The sequence below is a fragment of the Mobula hypostoma genome, chromosome 5 (assembly GCF_963921235.1).
Source record: "Mobula hypostoma chromosome 5, sMobHyp1.1, whole genome shotgun sequence".
NCBI lineage: Eukaryota > Metazoa > Chordata > Chondrichthyes > Myliobatiformes > Myliobatidae > Mobula > Mobula hypostoma.
The window spans coordinates 7639706-7660305 of record NC_086101.1 but is presented as its reverse complement, the minus strand read 5'-3'; the positions used below and the strand labels follow the sequence as shown (position 1 = coordinate 7660305).

At 45.5% G+C, this 20600-nt stretch overlaps 1 protein-coding gene across 6 annotated transcripts in view; it reads left to right on the top strand.

The window, feature by feature from the left end:
* Positions 1–20600, top strand: part of tmem268 (transmembrane protein 268) — a 100001-nt gene that overhangs the window by 18824 nt on the left and 60577 nt on the right. For all 6 annotated transcript variants that reach the window (XR_010017949.1, XR_010017948.1, XR_010017950.1 and 3 more), the window contains 2 exons: positions 1309–1386; positions 13466–13575. Coding sequence is in view for 1 of the 6 variants with exons in the window: in XM_063047957.1 (XP_062904027.1) it covers positions 1309–1386; positions 13466–13575 (188 nt within the window). In the remaining 5 variants the exon portion in view is untranslated. The remainder of the gene's footprint in view (positions 1–1308; positions 1387–13465; positions 13576–20600) is intronic.

The following is a 20600-nucleotide window of genomic DNA, read 5'->3' as shown; positions in this document are numbered from 1 at the left end:
TGGAAGGTATTCTGAGGGACGAGATATATAAGTATTTGGATAGAGATGGACTTACTAGGGATTGTCAGCATGGCTTCGTGCATGTTAGGGCATGTCTAACCAAACTTATAGAGTTTTCCAAGGATGTTACCAGCAAAGTGCATGAAGGCAAGGCAGTGGATGTTGTCTACAGGGATTTCAGCAAGGCATTCGTCAAGGTCCTGGATGGAAGGTTGGTCAAAAAGGTTCAGTTACTCAGCATTCAAGATGAGATAGTAAATTTGACAAAAATTGAAGCCAGAGAGTGGTAGTAGATGGTTGCCTCTCTGACTGGAGCCCGTGACTAGTGGTGTGCCGCAGGGATCGATGCTGGGCCCTTTGTTGTTTGTCACCTGTATCATTGATCTGGATAATAATTGACTAACCGGATCAGCAGATTTGTGGATGACACCAAGACTGGAGGTATTGTGGAAGGCTACCATGGCTTGCAGAGGGATCTGGAAAAATGGGCTGAAAATGGCAGATGGAATTTAACACAGACAAGTGTGAGATGTTCACCTTCAGTAGAACCAACCAGAGTAGGTCCTACATAGTGAACGGTGGGGTATTGAGGAGTGCAGTAGAACAAAGGAATCTGGAAATACAGGTCCGTAATTCATTGCAAGTGCTGTCACAGCTATATAAGGTCGTAAAGAAAGCCTTTGACAATTGGCTTTCATATATCAATGTATTGAGTACAGGAGATGGGATGGTATGTTGAAGTTGTATAAGATGTTGGTGAGGCCTAATTTGGAGGATTGTGTACAGTTTTGGTCACCTACCAACAGGGAAGGTGTAAATAAGGTTGAAAGAGTACTGAGAAAATTTACAAGTGTGTTGCCGGGTCTGGAAGACCTGAGTTAGAAGGAAAGATTGAATAGGTTAGGACTTTCTTCCTTAAACGTGGAAGATTTTGATGTAGGTATATAAAATTAATGCCGGCAGGCTTTTTTCAACTAAGGTTTGGGAGGACCACAACCAGAAGTCATGGGTTAAGGATAATAGGACAAAAGTTTAAGGGGAGCATGTGGGGAAACCTCTTCACTCAGAGGGTCGTGAGAGCATGGAATAAGCTGCCAGTACAAGCAGTGCATGCGAGCTCGATTTCAAAGCTTAAAGAGAAGTTTGGATAGGAGTATGGAGATCCGTGGTCCTGGTGCAGGTTGATGCTTTGGGTTTGCAGCTCCTGCTGATTTTCTCGCGTTTCAGATTTCACAGCATAAATCATTGATAATGTACCTGATCCTGATCCTGTCCTATATTCTGTATCCCTGATTTCTCTCCTCCCAGAACCAAACGGACTAGGCCACCTCAGTCGCAGTAGCAGCACCAACGACCCAGAGCTGTGTTCTGTGTCCGAGACCCCAGGTGAGTTCTCACATCCATCGAGGGAGAATTGTGGAGGTAACTGCCGTGTTGACGAAGTCAGCGTGTGCTAAGTCCGTGCCAGGCAACTGGTGAACTTAAGGGCATGAAATTGGGCCCTGCAGCCCTGGGGAAGGATGGTGGATGAAAATCAGCCAGTTTATGTTCTCCACAAAGTTGCTATTACGGGGAATGGTCCATCCAGATCAGGTTCTCCCCGTGACCGTGTGGGTGTCTTTCCGCATTCCAAAGGTGCACGGGTTAGGTCTAGTGAGGTTTTGGCACGCTATATTGACGTCAGAAGCCTGTGTTGATCATTGAAGCAAATTACTCATTTCACTGTGTGTTTCAATGTATGTGTGAGACATAAAGGTAATCTTTTTTTTTAAAAAAAATCTCTAACCCTTTGAGCTGATAATCAGCAAAAAAGTATCAAAAGTCTCATGAAGAAAGAGGAAACAATGAAGTGAAGAGAACCAGATTGTTTGTGAACACGGCACGGTAGTGAGGCCTTAGTTCTATTACAGTGCCGGTAATGCAGGTTCAATTCCCGCAGCTGTCTCTAAGGAATTCATACGTTCTCCCTGTGACTGCATGATGTTCCTTTGGATGCTCCAGTTTCTTCCCACATTCTAAAATCATATGGGTTAGACCATTAGATATAGGAGCAGAATAAGGCCATTTGGCCCATTGAGTCTGCTCCGCCATTTCATCATGGCTGATCCAATTTTCCCCTCAGCCCCAATCCCCTGCTGCCTCCCCGTATCCTTTCATGCCCTGACCAGTCATGAACCTCCACCTTCAATATACATAAAGACTTGGCCTCCACAGCTTCCTGTGGCAAGATTCACCAGCCTCTGGCTGAAGAAATTCCTCCTCATCTCCATTCTAAAATGATGCCTGTATTCTGAGGCTCTGTCATCTCTTCTTAGACTCTCCCACCACAGGAAACATCCTCTCCACATCCACTCTATCATGGTCTTTCACCATTTGATAGATTTCAATTAGGTCACCTATCGTTCTTCTAAATTCCAGTAAATACAGGCCCAGAGCCATCTAATGCTCTTTATCTGACTGGCCGTTTAATCCTGGAATCATTTTCTTGAACCTCCTTTGAACCCTCTCCAGTTTCAGCACATCCTTTCTGAGATACGGGGCCCAAAACTGCTCACAATACTCCAAGTGAGGCCCCACCAGTGATAAATAAATTCTCAACATTACATCCTTGCTTTTATATTCTAGTCTGCTTGCAATGAATGCCAACGTTGCACTCCACTTTTTAAGAAGGGAGAAAGACAAAAGAAAGGAAACGATAGACCATAAGACCATAAGGTATAGGAGCAGAAGTAGGCCATTCAGCCCATCGAGTCTGCTCCGCCATTCAATCATGGGCTGATCCAATTCTTCCAGTTATTCCCACTCCCCTACCCTCACCGCATACCCTTTGATGCCCTGGCTAATCAAGAACCTATCGATCGCTGCCTTAAATGCACCCAGTGACTTGGCTTCCACAGCTGCTCATGGCAGCAATTTCCAAGATTTACCACCATCTCACTAAAGTAATTTCTCCGCATATCAGTTCTAAATGGACGTCCTTCAGTCCTGAAGTCATGCCCTCTTGTCCTAGAATCCCCTACCATGGGAATTAACTTTGCCATATCTAATCTGTTCAGGCCTTTTAATATTCGGAATGTTTCTATGAGATGCCCCCTCATTCTCCTGAACTCCAGGGAATACAGCCCAGGAGCTTCCCGTTCATACGGGAACCCTTTCATTCCTGGAAACATTCTCATGAATCTTCTCTGAACTCTTTCCAATGTCAGTACATCCTTTCTAAAATAAGGAACCCAAAACTGCACACAGTACTCCAAGTGTGGTCTCATAAGTGCTTTATGGAGCCTCAACATCACATCCCTGCTCTTATATTCTATACCTCTAGTATAGCTCAGTTAGTCTGACCTCAGTGGTTGAGAAGATGTTGGAGTCAATTATTAAGGATGAGGCCGCAGGGAACTTGGAGGCACGTGATAAAATAGGCCGTAGTCAGCATGGTTTCCTCAAGGGAAAATCTTGCCTGACAAATCTGTAGGAATTCTTTGAAGATATAACAAGCAGGATAGACAAAGGAGAATCATAGAAACATAGACATAGAAACATAGAAAATAGGTGCAGGAGTAGGCCATTCGGCCCTTCGAGCCTGCACCGCCATTTATTATGATCATGGCTGATCATCCAACTCAGAACCCAGCCTTCCCTCCATACCCCCTGACCCCTGTAGCCACAAGGGCCATATCTAACTTCCTTTTAAACATAGCTAATGAACTGGCCTCAACAGTTTGCTGTGGCAGAGAATTCCACAGATTCACCACTCTCTGTGTGAAGAAGTTTTTCCTAACCTCGGTCCTAAAAGGCTTCCCCTCTATCCTCAAACTGTGACCCCTCGTTCTAGACCTCCCCAACATCGGGAACAATCTTCCTGCATCTAGCCTGTCCAATCCCTTTAGGATCTTATACGTTTCAATCAGATAATCGATTGATGTTGTGTTCTTAGAACTTCAGAAGACATTTGACAAGGTGCCACACATGAGGCTGCTTAACACGCTACGAGCCGGTGGTATTACAGGGAAGATTCCAGCATGGATAAAGCAGTGTCTGACTGGCAGGAGGCAAAGAGTGGGAATAAAGGGAGCCTTTCCTGGCTGGCTGATGGTGACTAGTGGTGTTCCACAGGGGTCTTGAAAAGTGGTTAGTAGGTTAATTGGTCACATGAAAGCAATTAGGAAGCGTGGGCTCATTGGGCCAGAAGGGCCTGTTAACCTGCTATATCTCTAAATAAAATAAAAACATTTCTGGCCCAATGTTAACCGAAAAGTACCTGAAGCTGATGGGATGGGGCACAAGCTGGTTTGACCCACTGCTGAATATTTATTCTCTACTAAAGAGAACGGACTGACAAGCTGTGCATTGTGGGAAAACTGGTCCTGTGAATTGGATTCATCAGATCTTTCTTTCAAGAGAGAGGATTTGTTGGAGAATTCAGAATCAGGTTTCATATCACTGGCATATAAGAGCATATGATATAGAAGCAGAATTAGGCCATTTGGCCCATCAAGTCTGCTCCACCATTTTATCATGACTGTTCTATTTTCCTCTCTGCTCCAATTTCCTGCCTCTACCCCCCCCGCCCCGCTTTGTCCCCTGACCAATCAAAAATCTATCGACCTCTGCCTTAAATATAAAGACAGTCTCCACAGCTGCCTGCGGCAAAGAATTCCACAGATTCACCATTCTGTGTCTAAAGAATTTCCTCCTCACCTCCGTTCTAAAAGGATGCCCCTCTATTTTGAGGCTGTACCATCTCTTCTTACACTCTCCCACCATAGGAAACATCCTCTCCATGAAGGTCCTTTACCATTCAATAGGTTTCAGTTAGGCCACCGCTTGTTCTTTGCCTTCCTCACCATAGGCTCATCTTGCAAGTTAACCTTTAGGGAATCCTGCACAAGGACTCCCAAATCCCTTTGTACCTCAGATTTTTGTAATTTTCTCCTCATTTAGAAAATAGTCAGCCCTTTCATTTCTTCTACCAAAGTGCATGACCGTACACTTCCTGACACTGTATTCCATCTGCCACTTCTTTGCCCATTTTCCTAATCTGTCTAACTCCTTCTGTAGCCTCCCCATTTCCTCAAAACTGCCTGCGTGTCCACCTATCCTCAGATTGTCCGTAAACTTGGCAACAAAGCAATCAATTCTATCATCAAAATCATTGACATAGAACGTAAAATGAATGGGTCCCAACACTGACTTCTGTGAAACACCGCTAGTCACTGGTAGCCAGCAAGAAAAGGTTCCCCTGATTCCCACTCTTTGCATCCTGCCAGTCAGACACTGCTCTATCCATGCTGGAATCTTCCCTGTAGTACCTCAGATAAACAACCTTGTGTGGCACCTTGTTAAAGGCCTTCGGAAAATCTCCTTTGTGTATCCTGCTTGCTATTTCTCCAAAGAATTCCAACAGATTTATCAGGCACAATTTTCCCTTGAGAAAACCATGTTGATTTTGACTTCCAAGTACCCCAAAACCACGTCCTTAATAATTGACTGCAACATCTTCCCAACCACTGAGGTCAGACTAACTGGCCTACAACTTCCTTTCTTCTGCTTCGCTCCCTTCTTGAAGGGTGGAGTGGCATTTGCAATTTTCTAACCTTTTGAACCATTCCAGAATCTAGTGATTCCTGAAAGGTCATTAATAATGCCTCCACAATCTCTTCAGACACCTCTTTCAGAACCCTGTGGTGTACACCATCTGGTCCAGGTGACTTATCTAACTTCAGATCTTTCAGTTTCACACATATCATGATCCTGACAGCTGGAACATTCACCATGCTGCTAGAGTCTTCCACAGTGAAGACTGATGCAAAATATTTATTCAGTTCATCTGCTACTTCCTTGTCCTCCCCTTTACTACCTCTCCAAGCAACACACGTCAAAGTTGCTGGTGAACGCAGCAGGCCAGGCAGCATCTCTAGGAAGAGGTACAGTCGACGTTTTGGGCCGAGACCCTTCGTCAGGACCTCTTCCTAGAGATGCTGCCTGACTGCTGCGTTCACCAGCAACTTGGATGTGTGTGGCTTGAATTTCCAGCATCTACAGAATTCCTCGCGTTTGCGTTTTTAAATTCACTACCTCTCCAACTTTGTTTCCCTGCAGTCCGATATCAACTCTTACCTCTCTTTTACACTTTATATATCTGAAGAAACTTTTGGTATCCTCTTCAACATTATTGGCTAGCTTACTGTTATGTTCCATCTTTACCTTCTTAATGACTTTTAGTTGCCTTCTGTTGGTATTTAAAAGCTTACTTATCCTCTTAACTTCCCACTAATTTTTGCTCTGTTATTTGCCCTCTCTTTGGCTTTTATGTTGGCTTTGACTTCCCTTGTTACCATGGTTGTATCATCTCGCTTTTAGATTACTTCTTCCTCCTTGGGATGTATATAACCTGTGCCTTCTGAGTTGCTTTCAGAAATTCCAGCCATTGCTGCTCTGCCATCATTCCCGCCAATTTTCTTTTCCAATCAATTCTGGCCAACTCCTCTCATGCCTCCTGTAATTTCACTGTAATACTAATACATCTGACTTTAGCTTCTCTTTCTCAAATTTCAGGGTGAATTCGATCACTTGCCCCTAAGAGCTCTTTTCTCTTAAGCTCTCTAGTCAACTGCCAGTCCAGAAAAGCTGATCCTCTAGTGGGATCAACCATGAGCTGCTCTAAAATGCCACCTTGTAGACATTCTATAAATCCCCCCCTTGGAATCCTGCTCCAACCTGATTTTCCCAATCTACCTGCATATTGAAATCCCCCATGACTATTGTAACATTGCCCTTTTGGCATGCATTTTCTAGCTCCCATTGTAACTTGTAGACAACATCCTTGTTATTGTCTGTATATAACACCCACCATGGTCTTTTTATCCTTGCAGTTCCTTACCTGTATGATGATTCAACACCTTCTGATCCTGTTTCACCTCTTTCTAATGATTTAATTTCATTTTTTACCTACAAAGCCATGCCACCCCCTCTGCCTTCCTTTCGATATATGTGTATTCTTGGACATTAAGCTCCAAGCTATAATCTTTTAGCCATGATTCAGTGATGCCTACAACGTCCTGCTTACCAATCTGTAACTATGCTGTAAGTTAAACGACCTTATCCCATGTACTGTGCAATTCAAATATAACACCTCCAGTCCTCTATTCACCCTTTTCAATTTTGTCCACATTTTTACGTTGCAACTCATCCTGTTGACCGATCATCAGCCTCTCCGTACTAGAAGTCTCAGTACAGATTGTGTCTGTTTGTCAACCAACTACCTCATCTTTAGCACTATCACTCTGGTTCCCATCCCCCTGCCAAATTAGTTTAAACCACCTGAACATCTCTAGACAGCCAGCCAGCCTGCCTGCAAGGATATTGTACCCCCTTGGGTTCAGGTGTAACCTCTCCTTTGATACAGGTTATACCTTCCCCAATAATCCATAAATCTGAACTCCTGCCCCCTGCACCAGTTGCTCAGCCACGCATTCACCTGCCAGATCATCCTATTCTTACCCTCACTGGCATATGGCACCGGCAGCAATCCAGAGACTTTTTTCCTTCCCTGGGGGTCTTGTTTCTCAGCTTTTCACCTGGCTGTGTAAAACCTCTCTTCCAGACCTCCTCACTTTGTCCACCTATATCACTGGTGCCAGTGTGCCTTGGGAATGCCATGGACCCGATGCGAGACATCCCTGATTCTGGCGCCAGGGAGACAACAGGGTCTCTCTATCACGCCCACCGAATCTTGTCTCTGTTCCTCAGACTACAGAACCTATGAACACTGTAGTCATCTTCACCTCTCTTCTCTTCTGAGCCACATCGGTAGGCCCAGTGCCAGAGAACCGGTCACTGTGGCTCCCCTCTGGTAGTTCGTCCCCCTCAATATAATCTAAAGTTGTATACATATTATTGAGGGGAAACGGCTACAACTGTACTCCGCACTGGCTGTGCATTTCCCCTCTTTCTCCGGACAGCCACCCAGTAACTACCTCCCTGCAGCTCCTGTCTATCATCTTCTCATTCTCCCCTATGAGTCGAAGGTCTTCGAGCTGCAGCTCCAGTTCCTTAATCTGTTCTCTCGGAAGCAGCAGGTCAGTGCACCTGGTACAGGTGTGGTTACCTCGGATACTGGAGGTGTCCCAGACTTCTGACGTCCCACACAAAGCACAGAACACTGGAACCATTCTCACTTATAAAATGTCATTAAATTTGTTGTTTTGTGGCAGTAGTACATTGCAATACATAATAATATTAAAAACTCATGATATGAAATATTATTTAAAAATTAAATTAAATAAATAGTTGAAAATGAGAAAAAAAGAAAAAAAAATTGAGGTGGTGTACAGCCCTTTCAGAAATCTGATAATGGTGAAGAAGCTGTTCATGAAACATTGACTGTGTGTCTTCAGGCTCCTGTACCATGTCCTTGATGGTAGCAATGAGAAAAGGGCACGTCCTGGGTGACAGGGGACCTTGATGATGGATGTGCCTTTCTGATGTATCCTTGAAGATGTGCTCAATGCTGGCGGGTCTAGTGCCTTTGATGGAGCTGGGCTGAGTTTGCAAGTTCCTGCAGCATTTCCTGATCCTGTGTAGATGCCCCTCCATACGACACAGTGACGCAACCAGTTAGGATGCTCTCCAGGATGCTCTCTGTAAAAATCTACAAGAGTCTTTGGTGTCATCCCACGTCTGAAATGTAGCCGCTGTCGTGCCTTCTCTGTAATTATGTCAGCACGTTGGACCCAGAACAGATCTTCAGTGATGTTGACAATTACGAGCTCGAAACTGCTCACCAATTCCCACTTTTGATCCCCTGGGCAGATCTGTGGACAGATGAAGTCGATAACGTGACCAAGGTGTCTTAGCGGGTGAGCCAGGAGCCGTTGTCTATGGATGATGGGGGTCCTTGATAATGGATGCTCCTGTTGTGTTGCAATGTTTACACACAGCGGATGCTTGCAGTGTGGATAAATGAAGATGTGTTTATTTTTCAGTGTTTCCCACTGCTTATGATCATCCAAACACAGCTGCCTGATACAGAACAGGCCATTCAGCCCATGATGTTGTGCAAACTAATTAAACTATAAGTAAACTATTAATACGGTGAGCAGTTTGGGGCTCCTTATCTGAGAAAGGATTTATCGGCACTGGAGAGGATCCAGAGGAATTTCACAAGAATGACCCCGGGAGTGAAGGGTTAAAGTATGAGAAGTATTTGATGGCTCTGGGCCTGTCCTCACTGGAGTTTAGAAGAATGAGGGGGTTCTCATTGAAACTGATTGAATATTGAAAGGCCTAGATACGGTGGATGTGGAAAGGATGTTTCCTGTAGTGGGAGAGTCTTGGACCAGAGGGCACAGCCTCAGAGTACAAGGACTTCCCTTTAGAACCAAGATTAGGAGGAATTTCTTAGTCAGAGGGTGGTGAATGTGTGGAATTAATTGTCACAGATGGCTGTGGAAGCAAGGCACTGGGTACATTTAAAGCGGAGGCTGATAGTTTCTTGGTTAGTAAAGATGTCAAAGGTTATGGGGAGAAGGTAGGAGAATGGGATTGAGAGGGATAATAAATCAGCCAAGATGGAATGGTGGAGCAGACTCGATGGGCCAAATGGCCTAATTCTGCTCCTATGTCTTATAGTGTTAATTTGACAATTAGATGGCTCACTAAACTAATCCCTTCTGCCCATATCCCTTCATTTCTCTGCACTTACATGGGCCTTTTGAGGATCCTCCTAAATGCCCCTCTCATATTAAAGATTAATGATTTGCTTTTTTGTCACATGTACGCTGAAACATACAGTGAAGTGCATTGTTGGCACCAATAGCCAACACATCTAGGTGTGCTGGTGCAGCCCACAAGAGTGGCCGTGTTTCCGTCGCATGTTTGCCTCCACCAGCATTCCTGGTAGTGCAGTCCAGGCTTTGTGTGTGTATAAAAACAAAAATAACTTGTCCTGCACATCTCCTTTAAACTTTCTCCCTATCACCTTAAATGTGTGCCCTCTGGAATCAGACATTTCAACAGTGGGGAGAGAGGACAGCTGTCTATCTGTGCCTTGCTTGGGAGCGTCTATCCGAGGGCTTCTCAGCCTTTCTTATGCCATGGACCCCTACCATTAACTGAGGGGGCTGTGGACCCCAGGTTGGGAGACCCTGCTCTATCAGGTCTCCACCTTAGTTCCAGAGAAAGCAACCCAAGATTGTCCAATTCCTCCTCCTCGCACATCCCCTCCAATCCAGGCAGCGTCCTGGTAAGCCTCGTTTAGACCCCCTTCAAACCCCCCCCCACATCCATCCTAAAAAGGGGCTGTTGTCCACCGATGAACTGGACTCTGAAAACTCACCTTCGTTCCTCAGTTATACTTTACAAAAATGGTGGACGTAGCCCGACCCATCGCAGGTAAAGCCTTCCCCACCACTGAGCACATATGCGAGGAAAGCTGGCGTGGGAAAGCAGCATCCAGGCCACGCTCTCTTCTCACTGTTGCCATCGGGAAGGAGGTACAGAGGCCTGAAGTCCCACGCCAGCATCATTATCACCCCTCAACCATCAGGCTGTTGAACCAGAGGCTATAACTTTACTCACACCAATACTGAACTGATTCCACAGCCTATGGATTTACTTTTAAGGAATCAACAACCGATGTTCTTGATATTTATTGCTATTTATCATTATTATTCTTTCCTTTTCTTTTTCTATTCACAGTTTACACATTGTTTGTTTGTCTGGCTGTTGTGTGCAGTTTTTCATTGATATTTACTGTGAATGCCCGCAAGAAAACGAATCTCAGGGTTGTATATGGTGCCAAATGTACTTTGATGATAAATCTGCTTTGAATTTTATTTACTTGTGGACAAGGAGAATGACCCGGCCCTTGTCATTGAACAGTTCTGAGGTTTGAACAACGAAATGTTGTTTTTATGCAGAAATTGGCTGGATGGGTACTGATATCGACCAATTGGTAACCTGGTGTATGTTCAGAATTCTTATTCGCATAATCAATTACCAATCACACTACAGTATTACTGGTATTAATAGCCAGTGGAATTTGCACGTTAATACTTCAGAGTATTAATACTTCAGAGTATTACTTCAGAAGTATTACACCAGTAATACTTCAGAATTTGTAGAGTAACTGACCGATAGTAAATATCACCCGAGAATCCTTCATTTGCATCTTCCTGCGTATGCCAGGTGGCTCTGGTCCCCTGCTGTGCTGTGGTTGAGCGTAAATTATCCTGGCCTGGGCATCATCATAACCATATTGCTCTACAGGATGTAACAGAAGACTACTTAACACATTGTCTCTGAGTGTAAGAATGAAATGGTATAGCACGGATTATTCTTGTACATGAAAAATAAAATGATCAAAAATCACCTCTTTTTCAATTGGTGACCATCGGCCCAAATGGATAACATAACACAAGCAGACACAACTGACACTATTTAAAAACTGTGCTGACCAAGCACAGTGCAAAAGCCACACAAGAACACATGAGTGACACGAGTTAGAATCTGTTCAGCAACAGTCTCCTGTCCAATTAAGCGACATACTGTCATAACCAAATGTAGGGAATCGCTGCTGTTTTTGCAATCAGTTTTTGTTCTTTAAGAATTGCCCCCACATAAAGCAACTGCTCTGATTAATCAACGGCCAAATTCAAAGTCTGAAGTAAGTTTACTTTCAATGTAAATATATTTCACCATATACAACCCTGAGATTCGTTTTCTTGGGCATACTCAATAAATCCAGAACAGAATGATAACCATAATAGAATCAATGAGAGACTGAACCAACTTGGGCACTCAACCAGTTTGCAAAAGACAAAAAAAAATGCAAATACAAAAATAAAGAAATAGCAATAATAAATAACTAAACAATAAATATTGAGAACATGAGATGAAAAGTCCTTGAAAGTGAGTCCATATGTTGTGGGACTATTTCAAAGATTGGGCAAATGAAGATAAGTGAAGCTATCCCCTTTGATTCAAGAGCCTGATGGTTGAGGGGTAATATTCCCTTGTAACAGAATCCATTGTAATTTTTAATAATAATGTTTATTCTGCTATTTTAAAAAAATTATCTTAACTCTTGCCGTGCTGTAACTTCTGCAGGTCAACCAGAGTTAGAGTCAGAGCTATAAAAACTACAGCACAGAAACAGGCCTTTTGGCCCATCTAATATGTGCTGAACCATTTAAGCCACCTAGTCCCATCACCCTGCACCAGGACCGTAGCCCTCCATGCCCCTCTCATCCACCCACGTACCTACCCAAGCTTCACTGAAGCATCGAAATTGAGCTTGCATGCATTACTAGTGCTGGCAGCTCCTTTCACACTCTCACCACCCATGAAGAGGGAAGAAGTTTCCCCGCATGTTCCTCTTCAACATTTCACCTTTCACCCATGACCTCTAAGTTGTTGTCCCACCAAATTCAGTGGAAAAAAGCCTGCTTGCATTTACCTATCCATAATTTTGTACACTTCCATCAATCTCCCCTCAATTTTCTACGTTCCAAGGAATAGTCCTAACCTATTCAATCTTCCCTTACAACTCAGACCCTCCAGTCCTGGCAACATCCTGGTAATTTTTCTGTACTTTTTCAACCTTATTTACATCCTTCCTTTAGATAGGTGACCAAAACTGCACACAGTGTTCCAAATTAGGTTTCACCAATCTCTTATAAAACTTCAACATAACATCCCATCTCCTGCATTCAATACTTTGATTTATAAAGGCCAACATGCCAAAAAGCTTCCTTTACAACTCTATCTACCTGTGCCACCACTTTCAATGAATTATGGACACGTATTCGTAGATCCTTGGTTCTACGGCACTCCTCAGTGCCCTGTTGTTCCCCTCTGCCATCTGATTCCTGAATGGACTTCGAAGCTTTGGACACTTCCTCACTTTTTAATATATAGTATTTCTGTTTTTGCACATTTTTTAATAATCTATTCAATATGTGTAATTTACTTGTTTACTTATTATTGTGTTTTATTTTATATTACTTTTTTTTTCCGTCTCTACTAGATTATGTATTGCATTGAACTGCTGCTGCTAAGTTAACAAGTTTCATGTCACATGCTGGTGATTCTGATGATTGGTTCTACTGAAGATAAGCATCTGACATTTGTTTGTTTTAAATTCCATCTGCCATTTTTCAGCCTATTTTTCCAGCTGGTCCAAATCCCTTTGCAAATTGAATGCAATGCTCCAGGTGTGGGCTAATCAGAGTTTTACAAAGCTGCAACGTAACTTCCTCATTTTTGATTTCAACTGTTATTGCAGACAAAACATTGAATATATTGTGGCGAAAACCTCAAAGTCAGTTCAAATGTTTACTGTAGTGTATTTTTAAGGCAACATTGTTTCTCATCAACAAACCACTGCAGAGTGACAGGAGCTTTCTTGGACTTTCCGTGCTAACTTCCTTCATGACAACCAATGCTTTCACAATTTGTGTTACAGAATTGTATAATGGCCGCACTTTATCAGTCCTCACTTCCAGTGCCAATTGGTGGTCTCGGGGATTCGATCTCGAGTCATGTGAGGATAATCTTGCCCGATTTGGAATCCAGGTATTACTAAACGTGTGTTGAGAGATGGTTCCTCCTTTATAGGTTCGCCAAGTTGAGTGCTTGGGTTTCTGGTTCTATTATAGACCTAGCCCTCCTGTTAAGCATTGTTCTGTGGCAGGCAGGATTTTGCGGTGAGGTAGTTTCTTGGCAGCCATGGTGAGTCTGCGAGCAGACTTCCTGGGACCACCATTAAAACTCCAGCTTGGGGTTTGGGTCCTTATTCAGGGTCTCCATTCATCATCGTTGGCAACTCTAGGGGTTGATGCCGAGGATCATAGACTGAAGGTCGATTGGAATTCTAGAGGTTAAGGCCCCGTGGTCGAAGGCCTGGCTCTGAGAGTCCAGTGGGGAAATTGAAGGCCTGATGTCCGTGTTCACGTCTACTGGAGACCCAGAGATGATTTGTCCTGGGGGTGGGAGGTGGGGACCTTCTGTGTGTGTGTGTGTGTGTGTGTGTGTGTGTGTGTGTGTGTGGCTGAGAGACCCAGAGACGCCCTGTCCTGTGGGGTCTATCTGTATGTGTGTGTAGCACGGAGGTCCCGAGATGACTATGCGGGGCCGGGGGGTGGGTGTTACAGGACTGTCTGTGTGTTTGCGTGGGTGGATGGCTGGGGGCGGTTAGAGGACCATCAGTGTGTGGCTGGGAGACCCCGAGATGACCTGTCCTGGGGGTGTGTGTGAGGACCATCGATGTGTGACTGGGGTTCCCCGAGATGACCTGTCCTGGGGGGAGGGGTTATAGGACCATCGGTGTGTGGCTGGGAGACCCCGAGATGACCTGTCCTGGGGTGGGGGGTTATAGGACCATCGGTGTGTGACTGGGAGACCCCTGAGATGACCTGTCCTGGGGGGAGGGGTTATAGGACCATCGGTGTGTGGCTGGGGGTCCCCGAGATTACCTGTGCTGAGGGTGGGGGGGGGAGGCGCAGGTTAGAGGACCGTCAGTGTTTGGCTGGGAGGATGGCAAGCAGCTTGTTTTGCTGTTGTTCATGTTTTGCTGACACGACAGGGGTGCTCTGTTGCTGCGGGAATATGCGGAGACATTTGTGGGCTACCGTCAGCACAGTTATTTATGAATTCAGAGATGCCCTTTGAGCATCCCGGACTTAATCCTAGCCTCATCAAGGGACAATTTACAATGACCAATTAGCCTGCTAGCCGGTACATCTTTAGACTGTGGGAGAAAATTGAAACCCATACATTCCGCAGGAAGGTCATACAAACTCCTTACAAATGACCCCAGAATACAGCTCTAAACTCTGGTGTCCAGCACATCCTTGGGGTGTGTTGGTTGTTAATGCAAATGATGCTTTTCACCGAATGTTTCGATGTTCACGTGATAAATACAGGAGCCTGAGTGTTCTCAGTACCTGTAATAACGCATGTTCTCAGTATTTTTTCTACAATGTGTCTTTTTACACGTTGGTTGTTTGTCAGTCTTCATTTATGTATAAATTTTTGTAGATTCTATCGTATTTCATTATTTTCCTTTAAATGCCTGCAAAAAATGAATCTCAAGGACATATATGGTGATGTATATGTACTTGGATGATAAATTTTACTTTGACCCTGTTCTCTCGAGACAAGTGAAGTGACAGTTAACTTGTTTACTCCTGCACAAATCTCAGATGAATTTGCTACAGCCAGCTGGTAAATATTTTTCAGGCATGCAGTGTAGTGGTCGGATGTCAAATGTCGTAATATACAGAGTCATGGCACAGTGCAGCCTTCCTGCCGAGGCCTTAAGTGAGTCAGTCACCAGGCATTACGGTAACATGCTGGATTTCCCACTGAAATCTTCCATTCTATTCAGTTCAATTCACGATTCATTGTCATTTAACCATAACGAATACAGCCAAATGAGACCGTGTTACTACGAGGACCAATATATTCTATATATAGTCCAGACCCTGGCCCACCAATCTATTCTATATATAGACCAGACCCTGACCCATCAATATATTCTATATATAGTCCAGACCCCAGACCACCAATATATTCTATATATAGTCCAGACCATACCCTCAGAGCACCAATATATTCTATATATAGTCCAGACCCTGGCCCACCAATCTATTCTATATATAGACCAGACCCTGACCCATCAATATATTCTATATATAGTCCAGACCCCAGACCACCAATATATTCTATATATAGTCCAGACCCCAGACCACCAATATATTCTATATATAGTCCAGACCATACCCTCAGACCACCAATATATTCTATATATAGTCCAGACCCTGGCCCACCAATCTATTCTATATATAGACCAGACCCTGACCCATCAATATATTCTATATATAGTCCAGACCCCAGACCACCAATATATTCTATATATAGTCCAGACCCCAGACTACCAATATATTCTATATATAGCCCAGACCCCAGACTACCAATATATTCTATATATAGTCCAGACCCCAGACCACCAATATATTCTGTATATAGTCCAGACCCCAGCCCACCAATATATTCTATATATAGTCCAGACCCTGGCCCACCAATATTTTCTATATATAGACCAGACCCTGGCCCATCAATATATTCTATATATAGTCCAGACCATACCCTCAGAGCACCAATATATTCTATATATAGTCCAGACCCCAGACCACCAATATATTCTATATATAGTCCAGACCCCCAGACCACCAATATATTCTATATATAGTCCAGACCCTGGCCCACCAATATATTCTATATATAGACCAGACCCTGGCCCATCAATATATTCTATATATAGTCCAGACCATACCCTCAGAGCACCAATATATTCTATATATAGTCCAGACCCCAGACCACCAATATATTCTATATATAGTCCAGACCCCCAGACCACCAATATATTCTATATATAGTCCAGACCCCCAGACCACCAATATATTCTATATATAGTCCAGACCCTGGCCCACCAATATATTCTATATATAGACCAGACCCTGGCCCATCAATATATTCTATAGATAGTCCAGACCCCAGACCACCAATATATTCTATATATAGTCCAGACCCCAGACCACCAATATATTCTGTATATAGTCCAGACCCCAGCCCACCAAAATATTCTATAAACAACAGGAATTCTGCAGATGCTGGAAATTCAAGCAACATACATCAAAGTTGCTGGTGAACGCAGCAGGCCAAGCAGCATCTATAGGAAGAGGCGCAGTCGACGTTTCAGGCCGAGACCCTTCGTCAGGACTAACTGAAGGAAGAGTGAGTAAGGGATTTGAAAGCTGGAGGGGGAGGGGGAGATGCAAAATGATAGGAGAAGACAGGAGGGGGAGGGATAGAGCCGAGAGCTGGACAGGTGATAGGCAAAAGGGGATACGAGAGGATCATGGGACAGGAGGTCCGGGAAGAAAGACAGGCGGGGGGGGGTGACCCAGAGGATGGGCAAGAGGTATATTCAGAGGGACAGAGGGAGAAAAAGGAGAGTGAGAGAAAGAATGTGTGCATAAAAATGAGTAACAGATGGGGTACGAGGGGGAGGTGGGGCCTGAGCGGAAGTTAGAGAAGTCGATGTTCATGCCATCAGGTTGGAGGCTACCCAGACGGAATATAAGGTGTTGTTCCTCCAACCTGAGTGTGGCTTCATCTTTACAGTAGAGGAGGCCGTGGATAGACATGTCAGAATGGGAATGGGATGTGGAATTAAAATGTGTGGCCACTGGGAGATCCTGCTTTCTCTGGCGGACAGAGCGTAGATGTTCAGCAAAGCGGTCTCCCAGTCTGCGTCGGGTCTCACCAATATATTTTGCAAGATCCTACATCTACGGACTCCAGAGCCTGCCGGCCCCGACGCGAGCAGGCATGAACTTTCAATTGCGGCCCCTGCCATTGATCTCGGCGGCTCCAACATCTCAGGACACATTCAAAACCCGGACTCCAGCAACGACCATGGACACATTCAAAGTGATTGCGCAACCACCAACTGCAACTCCAGCCTTGAACTCCAGGCCGGGTCTTTATGTGCTGCTGTTGTGACTCCTGTCTCCCCTTCCCCCACCACCACGCCGCATTCCAGTCTTCCTCAGATCCCACCGTCAACTCCTGGGCCCTCAGAGGCTCCATCTTCCTCTCACTCCAACCCTCCCCTCTCCACTGACACCCCCAGCCTTCCTCCTCCCCCGTCTGATCCCAGCTCTCATCCGTGCCGGGTCTTTACCATCCCCTCCGACCTTCAACTGTCGGAGGCAGAACGCTCTGTTCTCAGTAAGGGCCTCACGTTTGTCCCCCATCGCCCACACCTCAGCGAGTTCCGTGTTCGCCATGATGCGGAACTTTTCTTCCGCCGTCTCCGTCTCTGAGCCTACTTCTTCGGCAAGGACTCTTCCACCCCCACCGATGACCCCTTCTCCCGTCTTCAACCCTCCTCTTCTTCATGGACACCCCGCTCTGGTCTTCTGCCTGCTCTGGATCTCTTTATTGCCAACTGCCGACGGGACATCAACCGTCTCGACTTCACCGCACCTTGTCCCCATTCCAACCTCACTCCTTCGGAACGCTCTGCTCTCCACTCCCTCCGCACTAATCCTAACATTATTATTAAACCCGCTGATAAGTGGGGTGCTGTTGTAGTCTGGCGTACTGACCTCTACCTTGCTGAGGCGCAGCGACAACTCGCGGATACCTCCTCTTATTTACCCCTCGATCGTGACCCCACTAAGGAGCACCAGGCCATTGTCTCCCACACCATCACCGACTTTATCCGCTCAGGGGATCTCCCATCCACTGCTACCAACCTTATAGTTCCCACACCCCGCACTTCCCGTTTCTACCTCCTACCCAAGATCCACAAACCTGCCTGTCCTGGCCGACCTATTGTCTCAGCTTGCTCCTGCCCCACCGAACTCGTTTCTGCATACCTCGACACTGTTTTATCACCCCTTGTTCAATCCCTTCCGACCTATGTTCGTGACACTTCTCACGCTCTTAAACTTTTCGATGATTTTAAGTTCCCTGGCCCCCACCGCTTTATTTTCACCATGGATGTCCAGTCCTTATATACTTCCATCCCCCATCAGGAAGGTCTCAAAGCTCTACGCTTCTTTTTGGATTCCAGACCTAATCAGTTCCCCTCTACCACCACTCTGCTCCGTCTAGCGGAATTAGTCCTTACTCTTAATAATTTCTCCTTTGGCTCCTCCCATTTCCTCCAAACTAAAGGTGTAAAGGTGGGCTTGTACTCGTTGGAATTTAGAAGATTGAGGGGGGATCTGATTGAAACGTATAAGATCCTAAAGGGATTGGACAGGCTAGATGCAGGAAGATTGTTCCCGATGTTGGGGAGGTCTAGAACGAGGGGTCACAGTTTGAGGATAGAGGGGAAGCCTTTTAGGACCGAGGTTAGGAAAAACTTCTTCACACAGAGAGTGGTGAATCTGTGGAATTCTCTGCCACAGCAAACTGTTGAGGCCAGTTCATTAGCTATGTTTAAAAGGAAGTTAGATATGGCCCTTGTGGCTACAGGGGTCAGGGGGTATGGAGGGAAGGCTGGGTTCTGAGTTGGATGATCAGCCATGATCATAATAAATGGCGGTGCAGGCTCGAAGGGCCGAATGGCCTACTCCTGCACCTATTTTCTATGTTTCTATGTTTCTATGTAACTATGGACACCCGTATGGGTCCTAGCTATGCCTGCCTTTTTGTTGGGTTTGTGGAACAATCTATGTTCCGTGCCTATTCTGGTATCTGTCCCCCACTTTTCCTTCGCTATATCGATGACTGCATTGGCGCTGCTTCCTGCACGCATACAGAACTCGTTGACTTTATTAACTTTGCCTCCAACTTTCACCCTGCCCTCAAGTTTACCTGGTCCATTTCCGACACCTCCCTCCCCTTTCTAGATCTTTCTGTCTTTGTCTCTGGAGACAGCTTATCCACTGATGTCTACTATAAGCCTACTGACTCTCACAGCTATCTGGACTATTCCTCTTCTCACCCTGTCTCTTGCAAAAACGCCATCCCCTTCTCGCAATTCCTCCGTCTCCGCCGCATCTGCTCTCAGGATGAGGCTTTTCATTCTAGGACGAGGGAGATGTCTTCATTTCTTAAAGAAAGGGGCTTCCCTTCCTCCACTATCAACTCTGCTCTTAAACGCATCTCCCCCATTTCACGTACATCTGCTCTCACTCCATCCTCCCACCACCCCACTAGGAATAGGGTTCCCCTGGTCCTCACCTACCACCCCACCAGCCTCCGGGTCCAACATATTATTCTCCGTAACTTCCGCCACCTCCAACGGGATCCCACCACTAAGCACATCTTTCCCTCCCCCCCCCCGCATTCCACAGGGATCGCTCCCTACACAACTCCCTTGTCCATTCGTCCCCCCCATCCCTCCCCACTGATCTCCCTCCTGGCACTTATCCGTGTAAGCGGAACAAGTGCTACACATGCCCTTACACTTCCTCCCTTACCACCATTCAGGGCCCCAAACAGTCCTTCCAGGTGAGGCATCACTTCACCTGTGAGTCGACTGGGGTGATATACTGCGTCCGGTGCTCCCGATGTGGCCTTTTTATATATTGGTGAGACCCGACGCAGACTGGGAGACTGCTTTGCTGAACATCTACGCTCTGTCCGCCAGAGAAAGCAGGATCTCCCAGTGGCCACACATTTTAATTCCACATCCCATTCCCAGTCTGACATGTCTATCCACGGCCTCCTCTACTGTAAAGATGAAGCCACACTCAGGTTGGAGGAACAACACCTTATATTCCGTCTGGGTAGCCTCCAACCTGATGGCATGAACATCGACTTCTCTAACTTCCGCTAGGCCCCACCTCCCCCTCGTACCCCATCTGTTACTCATTTTTATGCACACATTCTTTCTCTCACTCTCCTTTTTCTCCCTCTGTCCCTCTGAATATACCTCTTGCCCATCCTCTGGGTCACCCCCCCCACTTGTCTTTCTTCCCGGACCTCCTGTCCCATGATCCTCTCGTATCCCCTTTTGCCTATCACCTGTCCAGCTCTCGGCTCTATCCCTCCCCCTCCTGTCTTCTCCTATCATT